This window comes from Onychomys torridus, chromosome 16 (assembly GCF_903995425.1).
Source record: "Onychomys torridus chromosome 16, mOncTor1.1, whole genome shotgun sequence".
Taxonomy (NCBI): Eukaryota; Metazoa; Chordata; class Mammalia; order Rodentia; family Cricetidae; genus Onychomys; species Onychomys torridus.
Window position 1 is genome coordinate 49,448,372 of NC_050458.1, and position 21,051 is coordinate 49,469,422.

Sequence of the window (21,051 nt, forward strand, 5' to 3'; positions counted from 1 at the left end):
AGGCAGAGTGAGGTGAATTAAAAAAAGAAAGAAAGAAAGAAAAAAAAAACTGAGACGAGAGGGTGAGGCTTGGGTGTAGCGTGTTAGACATGGAATGCTGTGGAGAGTTGAGTATTCCCACAGAACAATTCTTGAGCTGCAAAATGGGAATGGCACAGAGCCGTAGCCCACCAGGAACTATGCTGGGCTTCCTGTAGACAGGGCAATCCATGGTTTTCTTCTAATTAAGAGCATACTGAGGTCACCCAGATCGCTACAAGCTTTGAGAACCTTAGCCGGGATATTTACAAATATCCCCGTGACTCAGGACAAGGACTGAGTCTGTCAGGTTTTTTGTTGTTGTTGTTTGTTTCTTTCTTTCTTCTCACAGCTACAAGCTCTCGATGGTCATTTAAGGACCACCAGAGGATGGATTCTAGGGATTCTGGCCCAAGGATGACCCGGGGAGCCCCCTACCGGGAGGATGGAACACACAGCTTGCGCAATGCACGCAGTGGTATACAGGGAGGAGCCCGCGCTGCCCGGATGATGGGCGTGTCCGCAGCCCCTTAAGCGCCCCAATTCTTCTTGCGGGAGACGGAGCCTCCGCGGGCTGGGCGGGGCCTTTCAGGGGCGGGGGATCCGCGGGCGTGGTCTGTGGTGGGCGTGGTCTCTGCAGTCCCTCCCCCAGCCGGTCCGGGCTCTGCGCGGTGGTGGCGGCTGCGGCGGCGGTGGCGGCGGCACGGGGACCCAGGTGAGCGGCGGTCGGTTCTCAAGGCCCGGCCGGAGGGGGAGGGTCCCGGGTCTGGGGGAGGGGGGCGGCACGCGCGCGCGGTTGCAGAAGGCGAGGCCCGGGCGGCGCCGCGAGTGCATGTGTGCGTGTGCGCGTGAGTCCCGCGGAGCGCCCGAAGGTGGGATAGGGGTGGGGGCCACCTCTAGGCAGAAGCAGCCCCTGGAGGAGTACAGCCTCCCCGTCAACCTCCTGGGACCTTCCTGGTTCGTCTCTCAGAGGCCCCCGCCCCGCCCCTTTCTCTCGGTATCTTGAGTTTCTCTCGGTCTCTGTGTGGGTGGGTCCCTATTGGGGTCGTCCAGCCCTCTGTCCAGCCGCCTAGCCTAGCCATCCTATCATCCTCCCTCCATCCGATGGTGCCTCCTCCCTATCACAGCCTGCCTCTCCCTCTCCATTGCCCCCCTTAATAGAGCAAACAAAGATGGTCGAGGGAGGGGGACCCTTGTTTCCAAGCTGTTCCTGGCTCAGGCTGTGTCCCCCCACACCCTCTGGCCTCTGGCCTGGGCCTCCAGCCACGTCCTGGCAGGGAGCTGGATGAGGGCAGCGGATGATCCCACACAGGCAGAGGCCCCAGGGCGGAAGCACTTAGGGGTCTGTCACCCTCCCTGGCCATTGACAGCAGGTAGGGACACCTGGCAGATGAGCCTGGCCAGGGTCTGAGCCAGTGACTAAATCACATGATTCCTACATGCCATCCCATATGAGCAGGGCCTAATGCTTTCCAAGATTTTCCTTGCCAGAGCCAGGGCGGAAAAGAAGCACAGGGTTGTGGGAGGGTCCCTGGCCTGCAGGCCCCAGGAGGCTGACTCCATCCTGCCCCCTGAGCTGCCATATCCCTGTCAGGCATGGGTAGGAGTGATGTTGTGAAGGACTGTAGAGACTGTAGCATGGTATCGAAGTGAAGTGATTAGGGATGTACTTGACCAAGAGTGTGGCTGCACCTGCCTGTGTCCAGGATCCCAAAGGCCTATGCCCTGGACTGCATTCAGAGAGGCCGGCATCACCCGGGGGCCCTCCTAGGATAGGCCTCCTAGGCCATTCTAGTCAGGTCTCTGGTCATCTCTTTGAGGACGTTTGATTCATAGAATGCAAGCCCTTGGGCTGTCCTAGGATGTTGCTGGGGCCCTAGGAATCTGCATTTACTACACAGACCCTCAGACCTGTTCAAGTGCACATTGAGGTGTGAGCCTCACTGAGAGAAGGCTGACTGACCATGGCTCAGTCTCAAGAAGGGTCCCTGTTAGTGGCCAAGGCTCAGCTGTGTCCCTGAGCCAGCCACTGCTCTCTGCAAGCCTAAGTCCCCTTGTCAGAGGTTATGACCTTCTGAGTGCTCCCATTGCCTGTTCTGGTATCCACAGCTCTTGGCTGAACTGTGGGACACAGGTTTCTATGAAGGCAGGTGAGCCTGAGCACACTCTGAGGCCCACTGCTGAGTGAGTGTGTGGCTCTGGGCAAGTCACTTTGCCTCTCTGATCCTCAGTGTCCCATCTGAAAACAAGGAGTCAGTATTTCTACCCACACGGGGTACCTCGGGAGGATCCATTGATGTGCACAGAACGTGGAGGTACCAGCCACAGGGTGGGTGGTGCTTGTTTTCAGGATAACTGCGTTAATGGAGGGTGCTGAGGACAGTTGTATTTCTTCAGCAGCAGGGAAAGTGTTTGTGCAGATGCTGGTTGGCAAATGGCTTTTGTTTCTAATGGATGGCCTGAAAGGCTAGGGCTGGCTGGACGGAAATGCCTGGGGAGGCAGAGCAGGCACTCGGTGTGATGCCAGCTTCTGTGAGCAAGCCTGAGGGGCGACAGTACGCCACCTCGGCAGCTCCCCACCCAGCCCCACCTTCAGTGCTCTCCTGTTCTCACAGAATACCCATGAGACCCCCATCAGGAAAGTGATCGGTTCTCAGAGACCTTCCCCTAGCCTGCAGGTGGCTGGAGGGACGGGGGATGGGACAGAGACCTCACAGAGGGAGCCAGGTACACATGACATGTGGATACAGAGCTGGAGGCTCAGATGAGGATGATGATGGTCCCCTGGGTTATACAGCAGGGCCCAGGAGTCCTGCCCAGAAGCTCAGGGTGGTCCCAGGGGCCAGTCACTCCCCATCCAGAGGCAGAAGATGAGAAATCGAAGTTTGCCTGGAATGAGGAGGTGACCCCTTAATGACAGTGTAATGCTTTTCTCTCTTAACCACATTGCTATTCATGTCTCAAAACTGGATCTGGACGCGGGACTTTTTTAAGGGACAGCATCTTGGCTGGGGCTGTAGCTCAATTAGTAGAGTGCTTGCCTAGCATTCACAAGGCCTGCCCCCATACACACACACACACACCACAGAAGTTAGGCATGATGGTGTATACCTGTTATTCCAGCACTGGGGGGCAGCGAGGGGCACAATGATCAGAACTCTAAGGTCATCCAGCTCTGTAGTGAGTTTGAGACCAGCCTGAGCTAGAGACCCTGACCTTGTCTCAGAAAGGGGGAATGGGGAGGAAATCACCTGTCCAAGGAAACTGCCTGATCCCTGTGAGCTGTGTTTCTCTCCTCTGCAGAGTAAGAGCTGGAATAGACGGTTTTTGCACTAAGTGGAGGCTCTGGGCCGGCTGTCAGGATCTAATCTGCACACCTTCACTAGCCCTGTGGCCTTGGCAGGTTTCCCAGCCTCTGGCTGCCTCCTGCTTTGTCTATCAAATGATGAGAATGGCCACCACATGCCTTACGTGTCATCATGAGAATTGAAGGATTGTCCCGGCCAGGAGTGTTCTCTGCTGGTGAGGAAGGAGGGGGGCTCTGTTGTAGTGACGCCACCTTAACAGTACTGTGGTACTGTAGACTCTAGGGAAGCCATCCAAGTCCAGGTCATAGTGTCGTTGTGGGCTGAGGTGACGGAAAGGATATAGGTGAGAAAGAAACAGGTATCCATGTAATGCAGAGTCCAAGGAACCTTCAGCAGCTCTGTGCCATCTGAACCACCCCAGAGCGGGGGGGGGGGGGGGGGACTTTACTGCCTTGAACCTACTGACCTCTGTGCCTGTGGGGAGGAGACAGTTCCTATCCAGGACCCATCAGCTGGACACAGCTGTAAAACTAGGTCTGACTCAGATGAACTGGAAGTCATCCATTATGGCTATTTCTTGGTGGAGAGACATGGAGCTCCAGCTTGATTATTTTAGATGTGAGGGAGCTCACTTCCCTATGATTGTTAGTCTAGAACTTGTCCAGATAACAGAACCTATCTCTGTACCCTGGACTGTGGCTGCTGTCACCTGCAGCCATGCTGGATGTCAACAAAGTCCTCAGTTCTTTATATCACTAATTTCTAATTCAAAGTGGGGTTGGTGTGTCCAGATACAGAGTAACCTACCCATACCCTATAGCTGCAAGGGAGTCCGAGAGACTGTGTTACTGCCTGTCACTCATCTTTTAAAAGATGAATGGTGACTCACAGAGATGAAACTCTCCAACTACATAGTGGGGCATGTCGGGGAGGCCCCTTTATAGAAGATTGTCCAGCAGGCATGCAGAGAGATTGCTCTGTTTGGTTCTGCCCCAGAGCTTGGCTCACCCTGAAATGAACAAGTGTCCCTATGTGTCAATCATCTGCTCTGTGCTGGGTCCCATGGCTTCTGTCTACTCTCCCAGCAGCCCAGGAGGTTACTGTGGCTCTGCCCAGTTAGCAGATGGGCAGACTAAGACCCAGAGACAGCAAGAGGAAGGGCCAGGGCTTACACCCAGGTCTCTGTAGCCAGCCACTTGACACTTGCCATATTGGTATGCTTAAAGATAAGGACATGAAGCCTCACCATCAAGGGCCACCACATGGGCTCCTTGGATCCCAACATGAGTCACATGCATTTTTCTAAAAGGTTCTCAAAGTTTGCTTGCTGGATGGCAATCATTAAATTGTAAAAGCATTTTGTCAAGCAAAATGAATGAACCTGCACCCAGGGGACAGTCCAGGAGATAGACACAGAGAACACCCAGCCTAGAAGACAGCCCCCTCAGCTCAAGAACCTGAGTTCTAGGTCTGATTCTATTCTGGACACCCTCTTTGAGTCTGAGGAGTTAATTTCTGTGCTACAGTTTTCTCATCTATAAAACAAGCTTTCTACCCTGTGTGACTGCAGAGAGTGTGATAGGGTAGCCTGCAGTGCTGAGAGCCAGCATAACCATTCTTGGCCTTCGGAATGCTCTAGAAAGGCAAATCGCAGGCACACAGACCTGCCTCCATGTTGCCCTCTGCAACTGTAAGGTTGTACAACTGGGCAGATGAAGGAGAGGCAGTGAGGTCAGTATCCAGGTCCTGGGTCACACAGCTGTAAGACTGAGTCTGACTCATGTGAACCAAAAGCCATCCATCATGGCTACTTCTTGGTGGGGAGACATGGCTCCTGCTTGATTATTCCAGATGTGAGGGAGCTTCCTCCCTCCCCTCTGACTGTTAGTCTAGGACTTGGATAGTGGCGGTCACAGCCCCTGGTGCATAGTCTCAAATGTGCCAGGTGGAGACAGACCACAGCTTGATCCTGCTTCTTGGGAGGCGCCAGAAGGCTCCTGTAGAGAGGGGAGACTCCCCCACTATGTCATTCGTAGCTGTGTCCTGCCCCTCTTCAGCCAGGCGTGAGACAAAGGAGAGAGCTGCCCACGAGGAGGGTAAATACAGTGTGCTCAAAGACCCTCAGGTGGGCCAGTCCTGTGTCACCCATGACCAGCCCAAGTGCCCAAGGCCTGGAAGGAGACGCCAGGCTCACTGCGCCCACACCCTCAGACCATTATTCTGAGAGTTTGGGTTTGGGCTTCAAAACAGGGTCTTACTCTGTAACCCAGGCTGGCCGGGAACACACTATATAGCCCAAAGCGACCTCAATGTCTCAACAATCCTCCTGCCTCAGACTCACATGTGCTAGGATTGTGAGTGAGCACCACCACACCTCTGTTTTCATTTTGTCTCTCTCTCTTTTTTTTTCCCAATAGATTCTGGAGTGGGGTTGTATCTACAGTACCCAGTCCAGATATGTCACCAGGCAGCACATGAATATGTGTCCTGCTTTTTCATATGGTGTCACTCTGACTTCTTCACTGTTTCTAGAAAGTTCCTACCAGGCCTGAGTTCTTAGCAGTGCAACATCCTGCACTGTGCACAGAGATGTGACAGTCCTCTGTACTTTAGGTTCTACCAGATTACACCCGGAACACTGTGTCCCAGAGGCCCTGGAAGGAGGGAGCCTTTGGTGGGATGCAATGGAGGGTGTCTACAAGCTGCAAAGGACTATGTGGTGGCTGCCATCGCTGTGGTTGCTAGAGCCTGAGTTATTGTTGTTGTAGCCATTCTCCCTACTAAAGTGGCTGGTCCTTGCAGGAGGAGACCAGGTCTTACATTCTGAGCCCACCTGACTTGATGTTCTGTGGCTTCCCAGCTAGAATGAACCTCCGTATGGACAAAGTTCCAGGAGACACTGCATGCATTCACACAATCTCATCTTGTCCTCTTTCATCGGGGAAACATTAACTCCACTGGAGAGCCAGGCACTATGATAGGCCTTCCCAGGATTGCATGACAGGAAGAGACATCCAGGAAGGCTTCCTGAAGGAGGTGGCTGGCACTGAGCCAGCAGGATGGAAGGGCAGAGTCTGGCTGGCATTCTAGTAGAGTGAAGAAGGGGGCTTTATGTGAGGGGTGTGGTTAAGCCTAGCATAAAGTTGAGTACATACAGTGCCTAGCATTGAGTCGTGTATAGGCGTTATGGGGTTGTGTATGAGCTGAATAGAGATGCCCTGAAGTCATCTCGGGTCAGAAATGAAAAGAACCATCCAGTTGCACCTCCTGGCACCCACCTCCCTCATCACTTCAGGTCTGGACAGGAAGGGGTGTACCGTGGGCTCCAAGGCTACAGGCACCCGCCTGGGAGCTGCTCCATAAGCATGATAAAATATTTATCAGGAAGCAGGCAAGCAGTTGGCTTTGCCTGCACAGACGGCCATGGGCAGCTCCCACCGAAGCTGGCTGCAGCCTCCCCGAGTTCTGAGTTCTGCTGAGTCACAACCCAGGAGCCCTCTGCCCAGCCCGCCTGCTCGCTGTCCTGTGGCCACATGGATTCCTCATAATATGTAAGCCATTGGGTAGTTCCACGACCAGGGCACCCAGCACAGTGAAAACGCTGACCCAACCAACTTCAGACCTCTCTGGACTGTGCAGGCCTCAGTCAAGGTCACAGGCAGACAGGCCACGGGTACCCCTTCCCTCAACCGCCCTGCAGCCTCTGGCACCTGAGCAAGGTAGGTCCTTTGTCTCTTTAGCATGGGGACACTGAGGCTGTGTGGAGGTCGGATGGGGTGGGTCTCTCAGGACCTGGTGGTTAGAGGAGACTTGGCATTTGTCTATCTGACCCAGAGTCTGTCTCTGAGGAGCCGGACTCCGATAAGGACCACTTCCTGTGTCCATCTTGATGTGACAGTATTAGGACTTTACGTTGGGATCAGCAGCAGCAGAAACAGTGGCAGATGGTGCCTTCCCTCTGCTGCGTGGAGTATGAGCACAGCCAGGCTGCCGAGTCTTCTGTTCACCCATTCATAAAACAGTCTGTCCATCCGGGCCAGCCACCTAGCTTGTGTCTTCTGTGCACGCTGTGCTGTGTGACCTTGGATGGGTTGCTCCGCCTCTCTGAGGCTCACTCTTGGATCTGTGACTTGAGGTTACATATGGATCTCCTTCATGTCCTCATATCCCTGAGGCTGGATGGGCCTCAGTAGGCCTTTGGAAAAGGCTCCACTTTCCAGAAAGGCCCTGGCACTGCCTGAGTTAGGCTTGCCAGGCAGTAAACCAGAGGCTTGAGGACAGTACTTGTTGGGCTGGATAGAAGTGTCTCTGAGGTTGTCAAGTTCCCCAGGGAAAATCTGTGGTCCCTGGAGCTGCTCCAGAGCATCTGGGGGTGGGACAGGGAGCTGGCCACGCCAGCCACTAGTGGGGACCCTGGGGGCTGCTGAGCCAGTGCACACCCCAGTTCTGGCCGGGCCATCATGCCCCTGGCTGCCTGTGGTGCCTGCTACCCCCGTTCCTGCCTGCTCAGCTGCCCTTCGAAGGCCTTCCTCTGCTGCTGTTCTTCTTGCTGCTCTCCTCCAGAAGGGCAAGCTCCTCCAGAAGCCTTCCTGCTCTGGGGGGCCCTCCCGGCTGTCTGCCTCCCTTGCCCAGTCACGTGTCCCAGTGCCTTCCCATGCCAGTCATGGGGTCCCTCTCCTGGCTCTGAGAGGTGATTGCTACAGCACTCCCATGCCTTCTCAGGGCTCTGTGTGAAAGCTCCTGGGCCTAGTAGTTCCTTGTGGGTTTTCTGGAGTGTCTCTTAGGTGAAGACAGGGAATGCAAGTGGCAGATGTCCAGTGAAGGCCTTGTGGAGCAGAAGGAACCCCTGCCTGTCTGGGAAGGCCCCAGCCAATGGCCTCTGTCTGCCTGGTTCTCGAGGGTGGTGGAAGCTGATGGTGATGGGGTGATAATTAGGGCATCTGGGCCTGGAAGGTAGGTGGGGCCTGGGGCAGAAGATAATCTTGCCTCAAGTCCAGTGGGCAGGCCCAGTGTTGTCCACTCTAAAGAGCAGGCAGGGGATGTGCAGGCCGGGGCTGTCACATTCCTAGTGGTGGCTGACACACCCGACAGACAGCCTGGTGTTGCAAAGTACGACAAGGAAATGCCCTGGTGGGAGCAAAGCTTTCTCTAGTGGTTACTTTCTCTTCCATCTTCTGCTTTTGAAAAACATCCTGGAGTTCCTTCAGTGACTTTGGATGTCTTCAAAGTCCTGTGACAAACCCTGAATTCAGTGGTTACAAGGACATTCAGGGACACAGCCTGATGGGATGATTGACCACAGTCTGGCAGCAGAGACTGGTAAGCCAGTGTGTGAGGTTAGGCTCACCAGACACAGCCTGATGGGAGAAGCTGGGCAGACAGTCTGATGGAGGAAGAGAACCACCAAGCAATCTGATGGGGGTGGGGTGGGGGTGCTAATAGTCTGACAGAGCCTAGTGGCTTGCCAAGGTGGCCCTGCAGATGAATTCCTAAAGCCACAGCTCCATCCACAGAACTGGGCATGTCTCCCAGCATCCACATGAGGGGCTTGTGCCTGTCATTTCCAGATGTCTACTGCACAGCCAAGGGCCCACTCCCCTCCAGTCAGGCTCCCAGGAGCCCTGTGCTTTGCAGATCATAGCCACAGGAGGTGTGGGATGCTCTTTCCTTTGTGAAGAGACTAGCCGACACTTCTCAGCTCTGGGGAGGTGAGGGTCGGATTTAGCTAGCCTGCTTCAGCAATAGAGCCTGGAAGGGAGGACCCCTGGGCTGCTTGGGAACTCACTGAGCTGTGCAGTCAGGTGTATAATGGCTATAGCAGGTGGTTGGCCAGTAGATGGCAGCCTAGTTCAAGGTGTGTAACATGGTCCCCACACCTCCTCCACCACAGACACCTACACTGTGAAGAATGGGTCAGGGCAGAGGTCAGTGCAGCCACTTTGCTGTGGCTACTGAGCATCCCCGTCTGGTCCAGGTGGTGGTATGCTTTTTTTCACTCGGCACCTCTGGGCCTCAGAATTGCCTGGCTAGCACTGTGCAGCATAGGAGCCCCGCTGAGGACCACTGCCCATCCAGAGCCTACTCTCTAAGCTGGAGCCTGGCTCCTCCTGATGACCTGTTGACTCATCCCTCCTCAGTGCTCCAGTAGGGGGAAGGGAGTGGCATTCCGAGGTTGCTGTGGCAACCCCACAGTATCTGGGCGGTGGCAGATATGCCCAAGTGAGTGGACCTCAGAGAGAGGTATTCCAAGTAGGGGAAATGAGGACTGGGCATCCCTGAGCACCTTGGAGCTCCACCCTCAGAGGAAGTACTGTAGGGGTTCTGCATTCAGAGTGAGCACCATGGAGACTCTACCCTCAAAGTGAGCACCATGGGGGCTCCGCCCTCAGAGTGAGCACCATGGGGGTTCCACCCCCAGAGTAAGCACCATGGGGACCCCACCCTCAGAGGAAGTACTGTAGTGACCCCACCCTCAGAGTGAACACGGTGGAGCTCCACCCTCAGAGGGAGCACCATGGAGGCTCTACCTTTAGAAGGAGCACCGTAGTCACTCCATTCTCAGAGGGAGCATTGTGGGTGCTGGGCATAGGAACTTTTCCAGACTATTTTCTCAGAGCAGGAAGAGGTGGTGCTGGGGACAGGGAGCAGGGCATATCCCGTGGAGAGGGAAGAAGGCCGTGTGACCAGTGACCGAGAGAACAGATGAGAGCCACGTGGCAGTGGAGGCCAGAGGAGAAGGGGCCTACCATGAGGGAATCCCTGTTCTGCAGTGAGCATAGAATGGACCCTGGCCACTTACCTCCCATCTCAGCACACAGGAGCCGTAGCCCCAGGGGGCACACAGCCCACGATCCTCAAAAAGCCAAGGCAGGGGAAGGCTGAATTAGGTCGTGGAGTCAGAGGGCCTCTGCCAGAATGGAGCCTGGCAGTTGGGCAAGCTGGAGCCAGAGGTGACTGAAGTAGACAGGCCAGCTGTGACAATGGTGTCAAGGTCAAATTTCAATGGTGTCAAGGTCAAATTTCAACGTATTTCTTTGCAATTCTCAAATCTGTGACGCGCCCCATTCCATAAAAAGTTAAAGGTGTAGGGCCAGCAAAGTGATTCTGTGGGTAAAGGTGTTGACCTGAGTTCTATCCCTGGAGCCCACATGGCGGAAAGAGAGAATGGGCGCTCGCAAACTGCCCTCTGACTTCTCCATGTGTGCCAAGGCATGTAAGTGTGCGCACACACACACAGTGAATAAATAAATGCAATAAAAAATGTTTATGTTATAAGAAGTGTCTGAAAGCCGGGAGGTGGTGGCACACGCCTTTAATCCCAGCACTCAAGAGGCAGAGGCTGGTGGATCTCTGTGAGTTCCAGGCCAGCCTGGTCTACAGAGTGAGTTCCAGGACAGCCAGGACTACACAGGGAAACTGTCTCAAAAAACAAGCAAGCAAACAAAAAAGTGCTCTGATGAGCTAAGGGCAAGGCTCAGCCATATTGGTCTCAGGCTGGGTCCTTTTCTCCTCAGAATCCCAGGACTCTTCAATGAGGCCCAGCTGGGCTGGGCAGAACAGGAAGCATGGAATCACAGGATTAAAAATCAGGCCGTGTGGCCCATACATGTTATATTACCTGAGGCAAGGAAAGCACTAGGAATTTGAGTTCCAGCCTAGCCTGGGCTACACTGTGAGATCATACTTCATTTTTTTAAAGATTTTATCTTACTTTCTACTCGTGTGTGTATGAGCATTGTATGCAGGTACTCTCAGAGGCCAGTAGAGGGTGTCAGATCTCCTAGAGTTACAGGTAGTTATGAGTCCCCACCCTGTGGGTGCTGGGAATTGAACTGTCTTCTACAAAAGCAAAGAGTGCTTGTAACTGCTGAGCCATCTGTCTCTAGCTCCCCTGCAAAACAATTTAAACATTTAATTAAGAAGACCTGGTCACGGTGTAGCCTGGGTGATCCCTGTCTAGGTTCTATTCCACAAGGTGGCCCCAAGTTATTTCTGGTGTTTGAGAAATGATCAGATTCTCATAAGACAGTCACTCTTGGTCCAGCATGTGGCCTGGCCACTCTAGAAGAGGCCCTCCTTTGGGAGGTGTCCTGTCCCTCGAAGCTCTGCAGATCGCCATTGCTTGGGGGCGTTTCTGTACCTTGTCATAAAAATAGTTGTCTCTCAATGTTGTTGTTGGGATCCAAGGTGACTGCTGGTTTAGGGCATGGATTGGAGACCTTTGGGCACCTTTCAAGGTCTGGAATAGGACATTGTGAAAGTTGACCATATCTGCCTCAGCAGTAGTTTGTGCTTTTAGCCTTGAAGTAAGTTACTAAGGGACAATCCTTGGGTGATTGGCATGTCTCTGCACGGAAGTAAGTGAAGGAGACAGACAAAAATAAAACAAGGGATGCTGTGCTGTCGTTCTGCCTTCAATGGCCTTGTTGGATGGAGAGGGCCTGTGTGCTTTTAGCAAAAGTTGCTCTTGGGTGCCTGTTGCAAGGACACTTCCCTGACATTAATAGTTACGTTTTCAAAAAAAAAGCATAGCCAATGAGAGGTGGGGCCAAAGAGAGACCACCAGACCGTACCTTGACCAGGACTGCTTAATTATGTGTATGCTTAAATTGTTTTGCCGGGCAGAGTCAGACAATGCTAGGTGGAAAGCAGGCAGGATTCTAAGGTCCCGGCAGGAGTGGAGGGAACAGGGAATGGAGGTCTCAAGAGAGGAAACAGGACCCAAAGGATGCACGCTGGGCCCTGCCTGCCTAGGGTCCAGAATGCCAGCCTTTGGAATTTGGAGTTTTCTCCGAAGGCACAGGACCTGATCTAAGGATTAAGTAGGCAAGGCAGGGGCCCATCTGGACAGGGCCAGGGATCCAAGCAGGTGGCAGAGGAGACCTGAGCCCACAGGAGGTTGCTGGTCCCCATGGAAGCTCTGGGGCGCAACAGAGAGCCAGGGCCCCTAGAGCCCCAGCCACATTGCCCAGGCAGCAGTGGTGGGTCCTGGTCTTGCTGCCTGACATTAGGGCAACTCCAGCATCAGTCTGAGCTCCGACTCTCACCAGTCTGTGACTCTGTGGTGACCTCAGGATTTGGAACCTCCCCTGGGCTTCGTGGTCCGGGCTGGGTGTGACAGGTACCTGGTAAATGTCACTGCTTTTCCTGACATTGGTGCCCAGGTCCACTGGGGATCCCACCCTCCAGGGATTTTCTCCTTCACAGAGATTTTGAAGGAGCCAAGTTTTGACTGCTGGGTTTGTCTCCGCCTCTCCCCACCAGGTGACATGACTCCTCCCCCAGCTCAGGGCTCTCTAATCAGAAGAGCTTTTCACAGATAATAATTTCTTGAGTGTCGAAGGCCAGGAGTGGGTGGCTTGGGCAACACCACCCTGGGGAGCAGCACCCTCCCCCTGGGAGGCCCTGGTGGTATCCAGACAATCCCGGGCTGGCTCTTTGTACTTCAACCAGAAAGTGAGGCTCAGCGGCCAAGGGTTTGTTCCCCCTGTTCCCATCGCCCACGTTGGCTCCTGACAGAGAGCAGCACTTCCTACCTGGCAGGGCTGGGTGCAAGGTTCAGACAGTCAGAGAGAGAAGGAACTTTCTCCATTCAGATCTCCTACCACGCCTGCGTACTGTGTCTGGGCTCTTCTCCGGTAGTGCCAGCAGGAGCTGATTCCTAAGTCACAGTCATTCTTTCCAAGAATTCTTCTAAGAAAAAGCTACTGGCAAGAAGGTGCCTCAAGGAGAGCCCAGAGCAGGAAGGCAAGCTGGCAACCTGCAGGTCCCTGCTGCTGGCGTGTGGGCCTTCGTCCGTCCACAGAGTGGAGACAAGCACCATAATCAGGCACCCACATGAAGCAGGACAGCCATATTCAATGCTAATGTTGCGATGCCTTTGGCAGGGCTGGAGCAGATCTCCCTAAGAGAGTCAAATCTAATTCTCTGCCACTCCAAGATTCAGCTCCATGGGGAACCTCACTTCCCCCAGGGCACTGAGTGAGGGATCAGAACCAGGGTTCTAAACCACCCTACCCAAAGAACCTTTGGAAACTGATGTCCAAGACCTTCACTGAGGCTTGAAGGGAGAGTCTCTTGGGGTCACATGGATGTGGTGAGGGTGTCAGATACAAGAGATCTCTGCTGGTCAGAAACCCACAGCAGCCAGAAGCATAGGAGGGAAGAAGTGTTTAGGGCAAAGGATCAGGACTAGCCAGGTGAGCTTGTCCCATGTCAGGAAGACCTGAGGGGAGGGTAGCATGGATCGAGGAGACATGAGTGAGGAGGCAGATGGCACTGCCTACTGACTGGTCGGCTGGCTTTGGGGTACAGGGAGAAGAACCTCCAAGATCCTAGCTACCCCATGGTGGTGACAGCTTCACTGGGCTTCTTCAGCCCTGGCTCAACCTCCCTTCTCTCTGTTCCTCTGTAACAGGAGCAGTTGCTAAGCTCCTGATGTGACCCCGCGACCTTGTGGTTGCCCTGCGCCACCATCTTCTACACACCAAGGAAGGGATGAGACATGACCCAGGGGCACAGGCCAGAGAGGCAGAGCCAGGCACACTTCTTAGCTAGCTACTGGTCCTCTTTTGGGTATCTAGGACCCCAGGGTTAGGAGCCAGCTCTGCCACAGGCTGTTAGAGACATGGTATCAGTCAGCTTTGGGCAACTGCCAGACCTTGCCAATGGGGCAAAAGTGCCCCCTCTGGAGTGAGTGACTCTTGAGAGGAGAGCCTAGTGAGCGTGCTTATGGGGGAGGCAGGTGACGGTGACTGAGCTGGGGCTGTTTCCTGCTCACCAGGCCAGACTCCAGCTTCAGCCCTGCCACTTGGCTACCCTGATTTTGTGCATGTGCCCCAGCCTCCCGGAGCTTCCATTTCTCTGTTGTGACATGGGATCCCCTCACCTCCAGGGAGCACCGCAGCCTTGAGAGCACCAGATGGGGCAGTGTGTTCAAGTCCTGCCTCTCTGGCCTGTCTCTTGTCCTTCCCACCCCTAGCAGGGACCTCTCCTCAACTGGTTCCTTTCAGATAAGTTCTCTGTCCCCTTTAGTTGTCGTGGGCAGGTGAAACTACATTGTGATCTTGTCCTAGGAGACCAGAGGTCGGTGGTCGGGGTTTGAGAGTACCATGCCCTGCATGTGAACCATCTGGGCCAGCCCCTCGGTACCTTCATACCCCATGAATGGGAGAGGACTGTGGGGAGTGTGGGGCCCCTCCGTGCTTCAGTTTCTCTTTCTTGACTCTCAAATTCTGAGAAACTACCCATCTTCCACATGGGTTCCCCGAGTCCCTAGAGGTCAGCTGATCCAGTAGCAAGGTTTGATGAGATGGACCCCAATCCTGGCTGCTCACTCAGGCCTCACTCCCAGCAGGATAGCCCTGATGCCCTTGGTGTCTCACTTGGTGGCCAGGATCCTGTCTCAGGTTCCTGTTCCTCGCTGGCCAGGTAGAGGTTGGCGCTTGGGTCCCTTGGGAGGAGGCCATGGTTCTGAGGCGGAGACACTGGCTGCTTAGGGGATGTGTGAATGAGTTCACTTTCCCCCCCCCCCCCCCCCCCCGGGTCCTTAACCAAGAGCCTTAGACACAAGTGACTCTCTTCAAGGCTGTTCCTAAGACAGCTGCTCCATCCTTGATCCAGGGACCAAACCCACAGGTCCCCATTGGTGCCTGGAGGGTCGAGCAGGGTGCATACAGGGTGATAGCTGTACCAAGAACTGTCTAGGAATTCTGCCAAATAGGGTTCTCTGTCCCTTTGACCTATAGACACTGGCTTCATAGGGTTTTTTGGTTTTTTTTTTTTTCTGACACTTCAGGCCAAAGGAACACTGTTAGGGGTTAAACTTGCCCCCCAACTCCTCAGTTGTCTTTTCTGGGGAACTGGAACAGACTCAGCCTTGGATTTCTGGGCCCAGCGAGCTCTGCCCTTTGCTGCCTACCACCAACACTCACCCGCGCTGCCTACCACCAGCCCCAACACCCGTTGGCGGCGGCGGCACCGCACCCCCGCGTCTCTGTCACACTTCTGCCTTGGGCTGTGGGTGTAGCCGGTGTAAGTCTGTGCTGGGGCGGGAACAGCTCATTTCTTCACTCTCTCTGGAGATGTCTTCTCTTCTCTTTTCCTGTCTTTGAGACATTGTCTCCTAAGAATCTATAATTCACTATGGAGCCCAGGCTGGCTGCAAACTCAAGGCAATTCTCCTGTCTCAGCCTTTCAACTACCAAGATTACAGAGGAGCACCCCTACAGTTGTCTCTAGATAGGTCTTCTAATTCTCACAACCACGGACCCCATTCTGCATGTTATTTATCTCACTTCTTAGACCCTGGCTGCACTCCAGCCCCTTCCACTGCCTCCCTGTGCAGCTCACTTCTCCCTCCCTCCTCCTGCCCACTGTGGTCTCCCCTCACCTACCAGCCTCTTCCTCTGGCTACTCTTCCAAAGCAGCCCAGACTGCCTCCCTGTTCCCAGCCGGCCACTCCTGCCAGGCAGGCAACCAGAAGTCAGTCCTGCCCCTTGACCTGCCTATCTGTGCTGGGTACAAGGCCAGGCTTCTCTGAAGAGCCTGGGATTCTGCCGCAGTTACACCCAAAGCGGAGACATGGCTGCCTCATATCCATGCATCTTGGTTTTCACCAATATGGCCTAACACATGAGATGAGTATATCTATCTATTCCTATCGCGCACCTACTGTGTGCTAAGCATAGGGAATGTGAGTATAAGCATGTTACAGCCCCTGGCCCTGATAAAAAATGTCAAGAAAGCCATCCTAACTCTAAACAAGGGCAGCGGCAATCAGAAGGGGGAGTTGACCTTCAGCGTTGATGTTCTGGAGAGCAGGAAGGCATGGAGGTCTTGTAGGTGTCTCAAGGATTGGCGGCCTCAGGCTTGCTCTTTGGCACAGTGGGAACTACTCAGGAGGGCAGTGTGTGCCATGGCCAGATCTATCTACTGGTTTGTGAGGGCAGCAGGTGTGACTTGGAGAGAATGATCAGGAGGGGTCTGTAGTCCAGGCTAGAGATGCTGAGGACTGAGGCTGGGGAGGGGAAGGGCAGGTAGGGGCAAGAGGAGGGTCTAGTACATGTATCCAACCTTTGTTTTTGTTTTTATTTAAAATTTTAATTGTGTGTCTGTATGTATATCTGAGTGTAGGCTTGTGTGCTTGCATGCAGTACCTAAAGAGACCAGAAGAGCATGTCAGATCCCTAGAGCTGGAGTTCCAGGTCGTTGTGAACTGCCAGATGCAGGGGCTGAGAACCAGCCTTAGGGTAAGGGTTGTGATTTTATGGTGGCCGGCATTCATATTTATCCTGACACACAGAGCTCACAGGCAGCAGATTGGACATTCCTGATACAGGATGAAAAACCTCAGCACCTGGCCAAGATGTCCTGGAGGGACAGGGAGAAGCCAAGATTCTGTGGCCTTCACTTTCCACACAGGAAACTGAGGCCCTAGAGAAGTGACTCATCCAAGGCTCCAGCTAGTCCAGATCTCTCAAGGCTGGTGCCATGGGACAATGACTGCCCCACCCACCCACCCCACCCTAATCATGGTGACCACTATGCGCCACCATCGTGGGCTGGTGGGTCAGTAATTCACTTGGGATTTTCATCCAAGTTTTTTTTCTTTTACATTCAGATAGGAACCCCTTGTCCAGTTGTGACAGTGTCCTATGCATGTCAGTATGGCTGGAAAGTGAGCAAGCTGGCTTCTTCCTGCTCCCTTGAGCAGAGCTCCTGGCCAGTATGTCCAGCACTCCGTAGTTGGTTGAGCACTTTACACCTCTCTGGGTGAACTGGCTGATCCCTGCTTTGATTGAGAAGGAATGGAAGCCCCCTCAACAATCCCCACCTGAATGCCTCCTCTTCCCAGACCTGGGTTCCTTGACATGGATCAGGAAGCTGGTGCCTGCCATTGTCACCTCCACCCTTGCTTGGAGGCTGGTGAGCTCATCTGCCGCTGACCCCCAAGTCCACACTGGCAGGGACAGACAGCCTGGGAAGCCATTGACTGGGAAGGAGGCTGGGGAGCCCAGCCCTTCCCCGGCTGTCCTTTCACAGTAGCTTGAGTGGCCTTAGGCTCGATGGGAGTTCTTGTGAACAAGGAGTTGTCTGTTTATCACTGCCTCCTGAGACAAGCGTGTGGAGGTGTCCGGTATACAGTGGGTGCTTAGGAAATGCTGGCTGATTGTAGTTGAACCATGACTCTGCTCTTCTGCAAGTCACCAGGGGCCACGTCTGTCCCCTGTGTTTGGAGATGGCAGGCAAAACTAGTGGCACTCCCAGAAGGTCGGCTGAAGAAGGCTCTGTGTCCAGTTGGGCACTGTGTGTTCATGAGTCCTGGGTTAGGTCCGGCTTGCCATGTTTGAGTGGCAAAACCCTGAAGAGGTTATTTTACCCTGGATGCCACAACATCCCCAACAGCTAGAATCCAAATTGCTCTCAGTGGCCCAAGGCTGTGTGGTATTCTGTCCCAGGATCATCTTGCCCAGGCACAAGGATTTAGGATACTCCCTGACTTCTACCATACAGGGGAACCTAGGACTCAGGGGGTATCACTGCCCTTCATTCCTTCGACTCCCAGTGAAGCAACCCCTCAGGCCAGTCAATCATCCAGGATCCCAGCCTGAGAGGACCCTAGTCCCCGGCCCCTCCCCTAAGAAAGAGGTCTAGGACTGCCTGGTTCGTGCTGGACTCAGGTGAGGTGGGGCTGATGGTTGAGGCACCCGGTTGAAAGCTTTGATCCGCAGTGGGAGGAGCTTGTACCCACGTGAAGGGGGTCTGGATGGATCTCTGTGGGCACAGCCTTTTCTCCTGGGATGGATGACTGGCGAGGGAATGACTTCAGGAGACGTTGATGGGAGACCTGTGCGTGGTTTGTGTATGCGCCCATAGTGTTGGGTGCCGGGTGGGCAGTTGGGGTTGGACTGCTGTGTGGCTCTTGTGTGGTGGCTTCCTAAGGGAAGGAAGGAGGCGGCTGAGAGCGCACCCTGAACTGGCCCTTTGGCCGCTGAGGGCTCCAAGACGCCAGCCCCGCCCTCCCAACGCGAGACCACGCCCACCGTGGCCCCGCCCAGAGGGAGGCCCCGCCCCCGGCCTGCTTTTGCGCTCCGAGCGCTCCACGCTGCGCCGCCGCGAGCGATGGTTCACAGGGCCCGGCGCTGGGCGCGCGGCCCCGGGCGGAGGCGCGGGGCCGGGGCGGGACCCCACGGGGTCGCCAGGCTTGCGGCTAGCAGCCGAGTATAGTCGTAGGGGACGCCGGGCGCGCGTGGGCCGGGGTGAGCATGAGGACTCTCCGCAGGTTGAAGTTCATGAGTTCGCCCAGCCTCAGTGACCTGGGCAAGAGGGAGCCGGGCGCGGCGGGCGCGGACGAGCGAGGCACGCAGCAGCGCCGAGCCTGCGCCAACGCCACCTGGAACAGGTAAGGCGCGCAGCCCGGAGCGGCGTGGCCGGAGACGGCACCGCGCCACTTTGCGCGCAGCTCGCCCCGCCGCCGGGCCGCGCGCGGGGAGGGAAGTGAGTGCAACGTGTCGGCGGCTCGAGCCCGCGATCGCGCCTCGGGGGCGGGCGGCCCGGGGGCAGGAGGCCTCTGATTCTCCCCACTTCGCAGGGGCGCACTTGAGCTTCGTGGGGCCCCAGCGGGGCGCCGCTGCACTTCCTGTATGCGTGTCGGGCTGTCGGCGCGGGGTGGGCGGTGGCTTCCCCCGAGTTGGACCCCGGGCCTCCCAGCTGTCCGTGGGGGTGCGGCAGCTGCCAGACATTCCTTACCGGACCCTTCCGGAGGCCCATCCCGGACCAGCCGGGCGTGGGAAGCCCCTCCCCCAGCTGTGCTCCCAGAGTCAGAGTCACAGATAGTTCTTTTTCGTTGAGTTCCCCAATGGGTCTCCTCTTCAACAAAAAATAAGTATTTCCACCCAAAGTAAAATACGGATCGAGGGAGTGTGAGGCAGGCTGTTGAGGGAGGTCTGTGGATGCTGGCTCTCCACTCCACCCCTCCACCTGGCAGTGAAATCCTGCCAGGTGCTTCACCCGCTGTGGTCTGCCACCAGGGACCCGGCTGTCACTTGGACACACATCTTCTGTTCATCTAGTCCGTGAGCAACCCGGGGAAGATGGGGCTGCCAGCTGGGACCCTGTCTTCCACCTTCCACTTAACTGCAGACTGCTTAGGAGGCAAGACTACCTACCTGCCTCAGTTTCTCTCTATCCTAGGCCTGCACAGTCCTCCTCACTGGGCTGGAAGCAGAACAGTGAGAGAAGAAAGACTCCTTTTACCCCAGAACTGCTCACTACTGTCTCCATCCCCTGCCTTGTCTCTGGCCAGGGTTTAGTGGAGCCACGCTGACTTTTGGCTCAGATTTCAACTCCACTTCTCTGCTGTGTGACCTTACGCAGTTTGCTTACCACCTCTGGTCCTCAGTTTCTTTATCAATAATATGGGTGAGTGACTGTTGTTGGATTAAATATGAAAGGTGTAATAAGGCTCTGAGCATGGCTCCTGGCACACAGTAGGTACCCTGTGATCCAGAACTCAAGTCAAGGTACATGGAAAGAACACCCCTAGGAGTGATGTCTGGGGAGTTACTAAAAGCAACTTTGTGGGGACCCCTTTCACTCCCTCAGATTCAGAGGTCTTAGATGGCTCCTCACCTTGTGTGGTGGTGAGGGGGTCTGCTTTTTGCCAGAGCTCTGGGGGGCTTTGCAAGGAGAGGTCACCAAGAGGCTCGATGGCAGCTCCTATCTCCAGCCTTTGGGGCTCTGCTGTGTTCTGTGCTCCTATCCTGTGTCAGCCTGTTCGGGGACCTCAGTTCACCTTGTCCGATCTTAGCCAACAAGGGAGGGAAGTTCTACCCTCTACCCCAGATGGGAGATTCAGGGTTACCCAGAGCACCTAGGACCCATACTGTGAGCACTGCTTGATTCCTGATCCCCTCCCAAAAGAAGTGAAGGGGCTTGGGACCCTGGGCCCAGAGTCCCCTCCCAGCCCCCCACCTATCTTCCTGCTCCTCTCCCAGCATACTGCCTGCAAAGGCTCCAGGATATCAGCCCTGAGCCTGATCACCCACAGCAGGATCAGCCTGTAGATCCTGGCTAACCTTCCAAGCTATGGCCCTCATTCTGAGCCCAAGGTGCCCCCTCTTACCTCCGTGACCTCATTAGTGTCCTGGGGCTGTAGAGTCACACCACACTGGCCCACCCTGAACAACAGGAGTGTGTTCTGGCACAATAAGAAGTGAGGGTGTGGCCTGGCCATCCGCCTCTGGGGACTCTAGAGAGGGTCCTGCCTTTGCCCGTGCTGGCTCTGCTGTCATGGGTTCATGGCAGCTTCAGTTTAGTTCTGTCTCTGTCTTTACAGAGCCTTCCCTAGTGAGGTCTCTGAGTTTTGTAAAGGAGTGTTGGTTTTCTGTTTGTTTTTTGTTTTGTTTTGTTTTGTTTGCTGTTTCTTGATATTTTTATTTAGTGTGTATGAATGAGTATTTTGCCCCCCCAGTGTGTGTGTGTGTGTGTGTGTTTGTATGTGTGTGTGTGTGTGTGTGTGTGTGTGTGTGAGAGAGAGTGTGAGTGTGAGCACGCGCGTGCGCGCGCCTAGTGCCTGCAGAGGCCAGAAAAAGGTGTTGGATCCCCTGGCAGTGGAATTACAGGTTGTTAGTCACCGTGTGGGTGCTGGGAACTGAACCTGGGTCCCCTGCAAGAGGAGTTCAGCGTTCTTAACTACGGACTTGCCTCTCCAGCTCCCTAGTCT

General features: G+C 54.9%; 1 protein-coding gene across 5 annotated transcripts in view; it reads left to right on the plus strand.

Moving 5' to 3' along the window:
* Positions 1-672: 672 nt before the first annotated feature.
* Positions 673-21,051, plus strand: part of Prr5 (proline rich 5) — a 42,021-nt gene continuing 21,642 nt past the window's right edge. For 3 of the 5 annotated variants that reach the window (XM_036207964.1, XM_036207965.1, XM_036207966.1), the window contains exon 1: positions 18,426-18,729. In XM_036207964.1, coding sequence (XP_036063857.1) covers positions 18,593-18,729 — 137 coding nt within the window. In that variant the 5' untranslated portion in view covers positions 18,426-18,592. Of the gene's footprint in view, positions 734-6,774; positions 7,046-18,425; positions 18,730-21,051 lie in introns of those variants that run through there. The other 2 variants (XM_036207968.1, XM_036207967.1) reach the window with 2 other exon arrangements.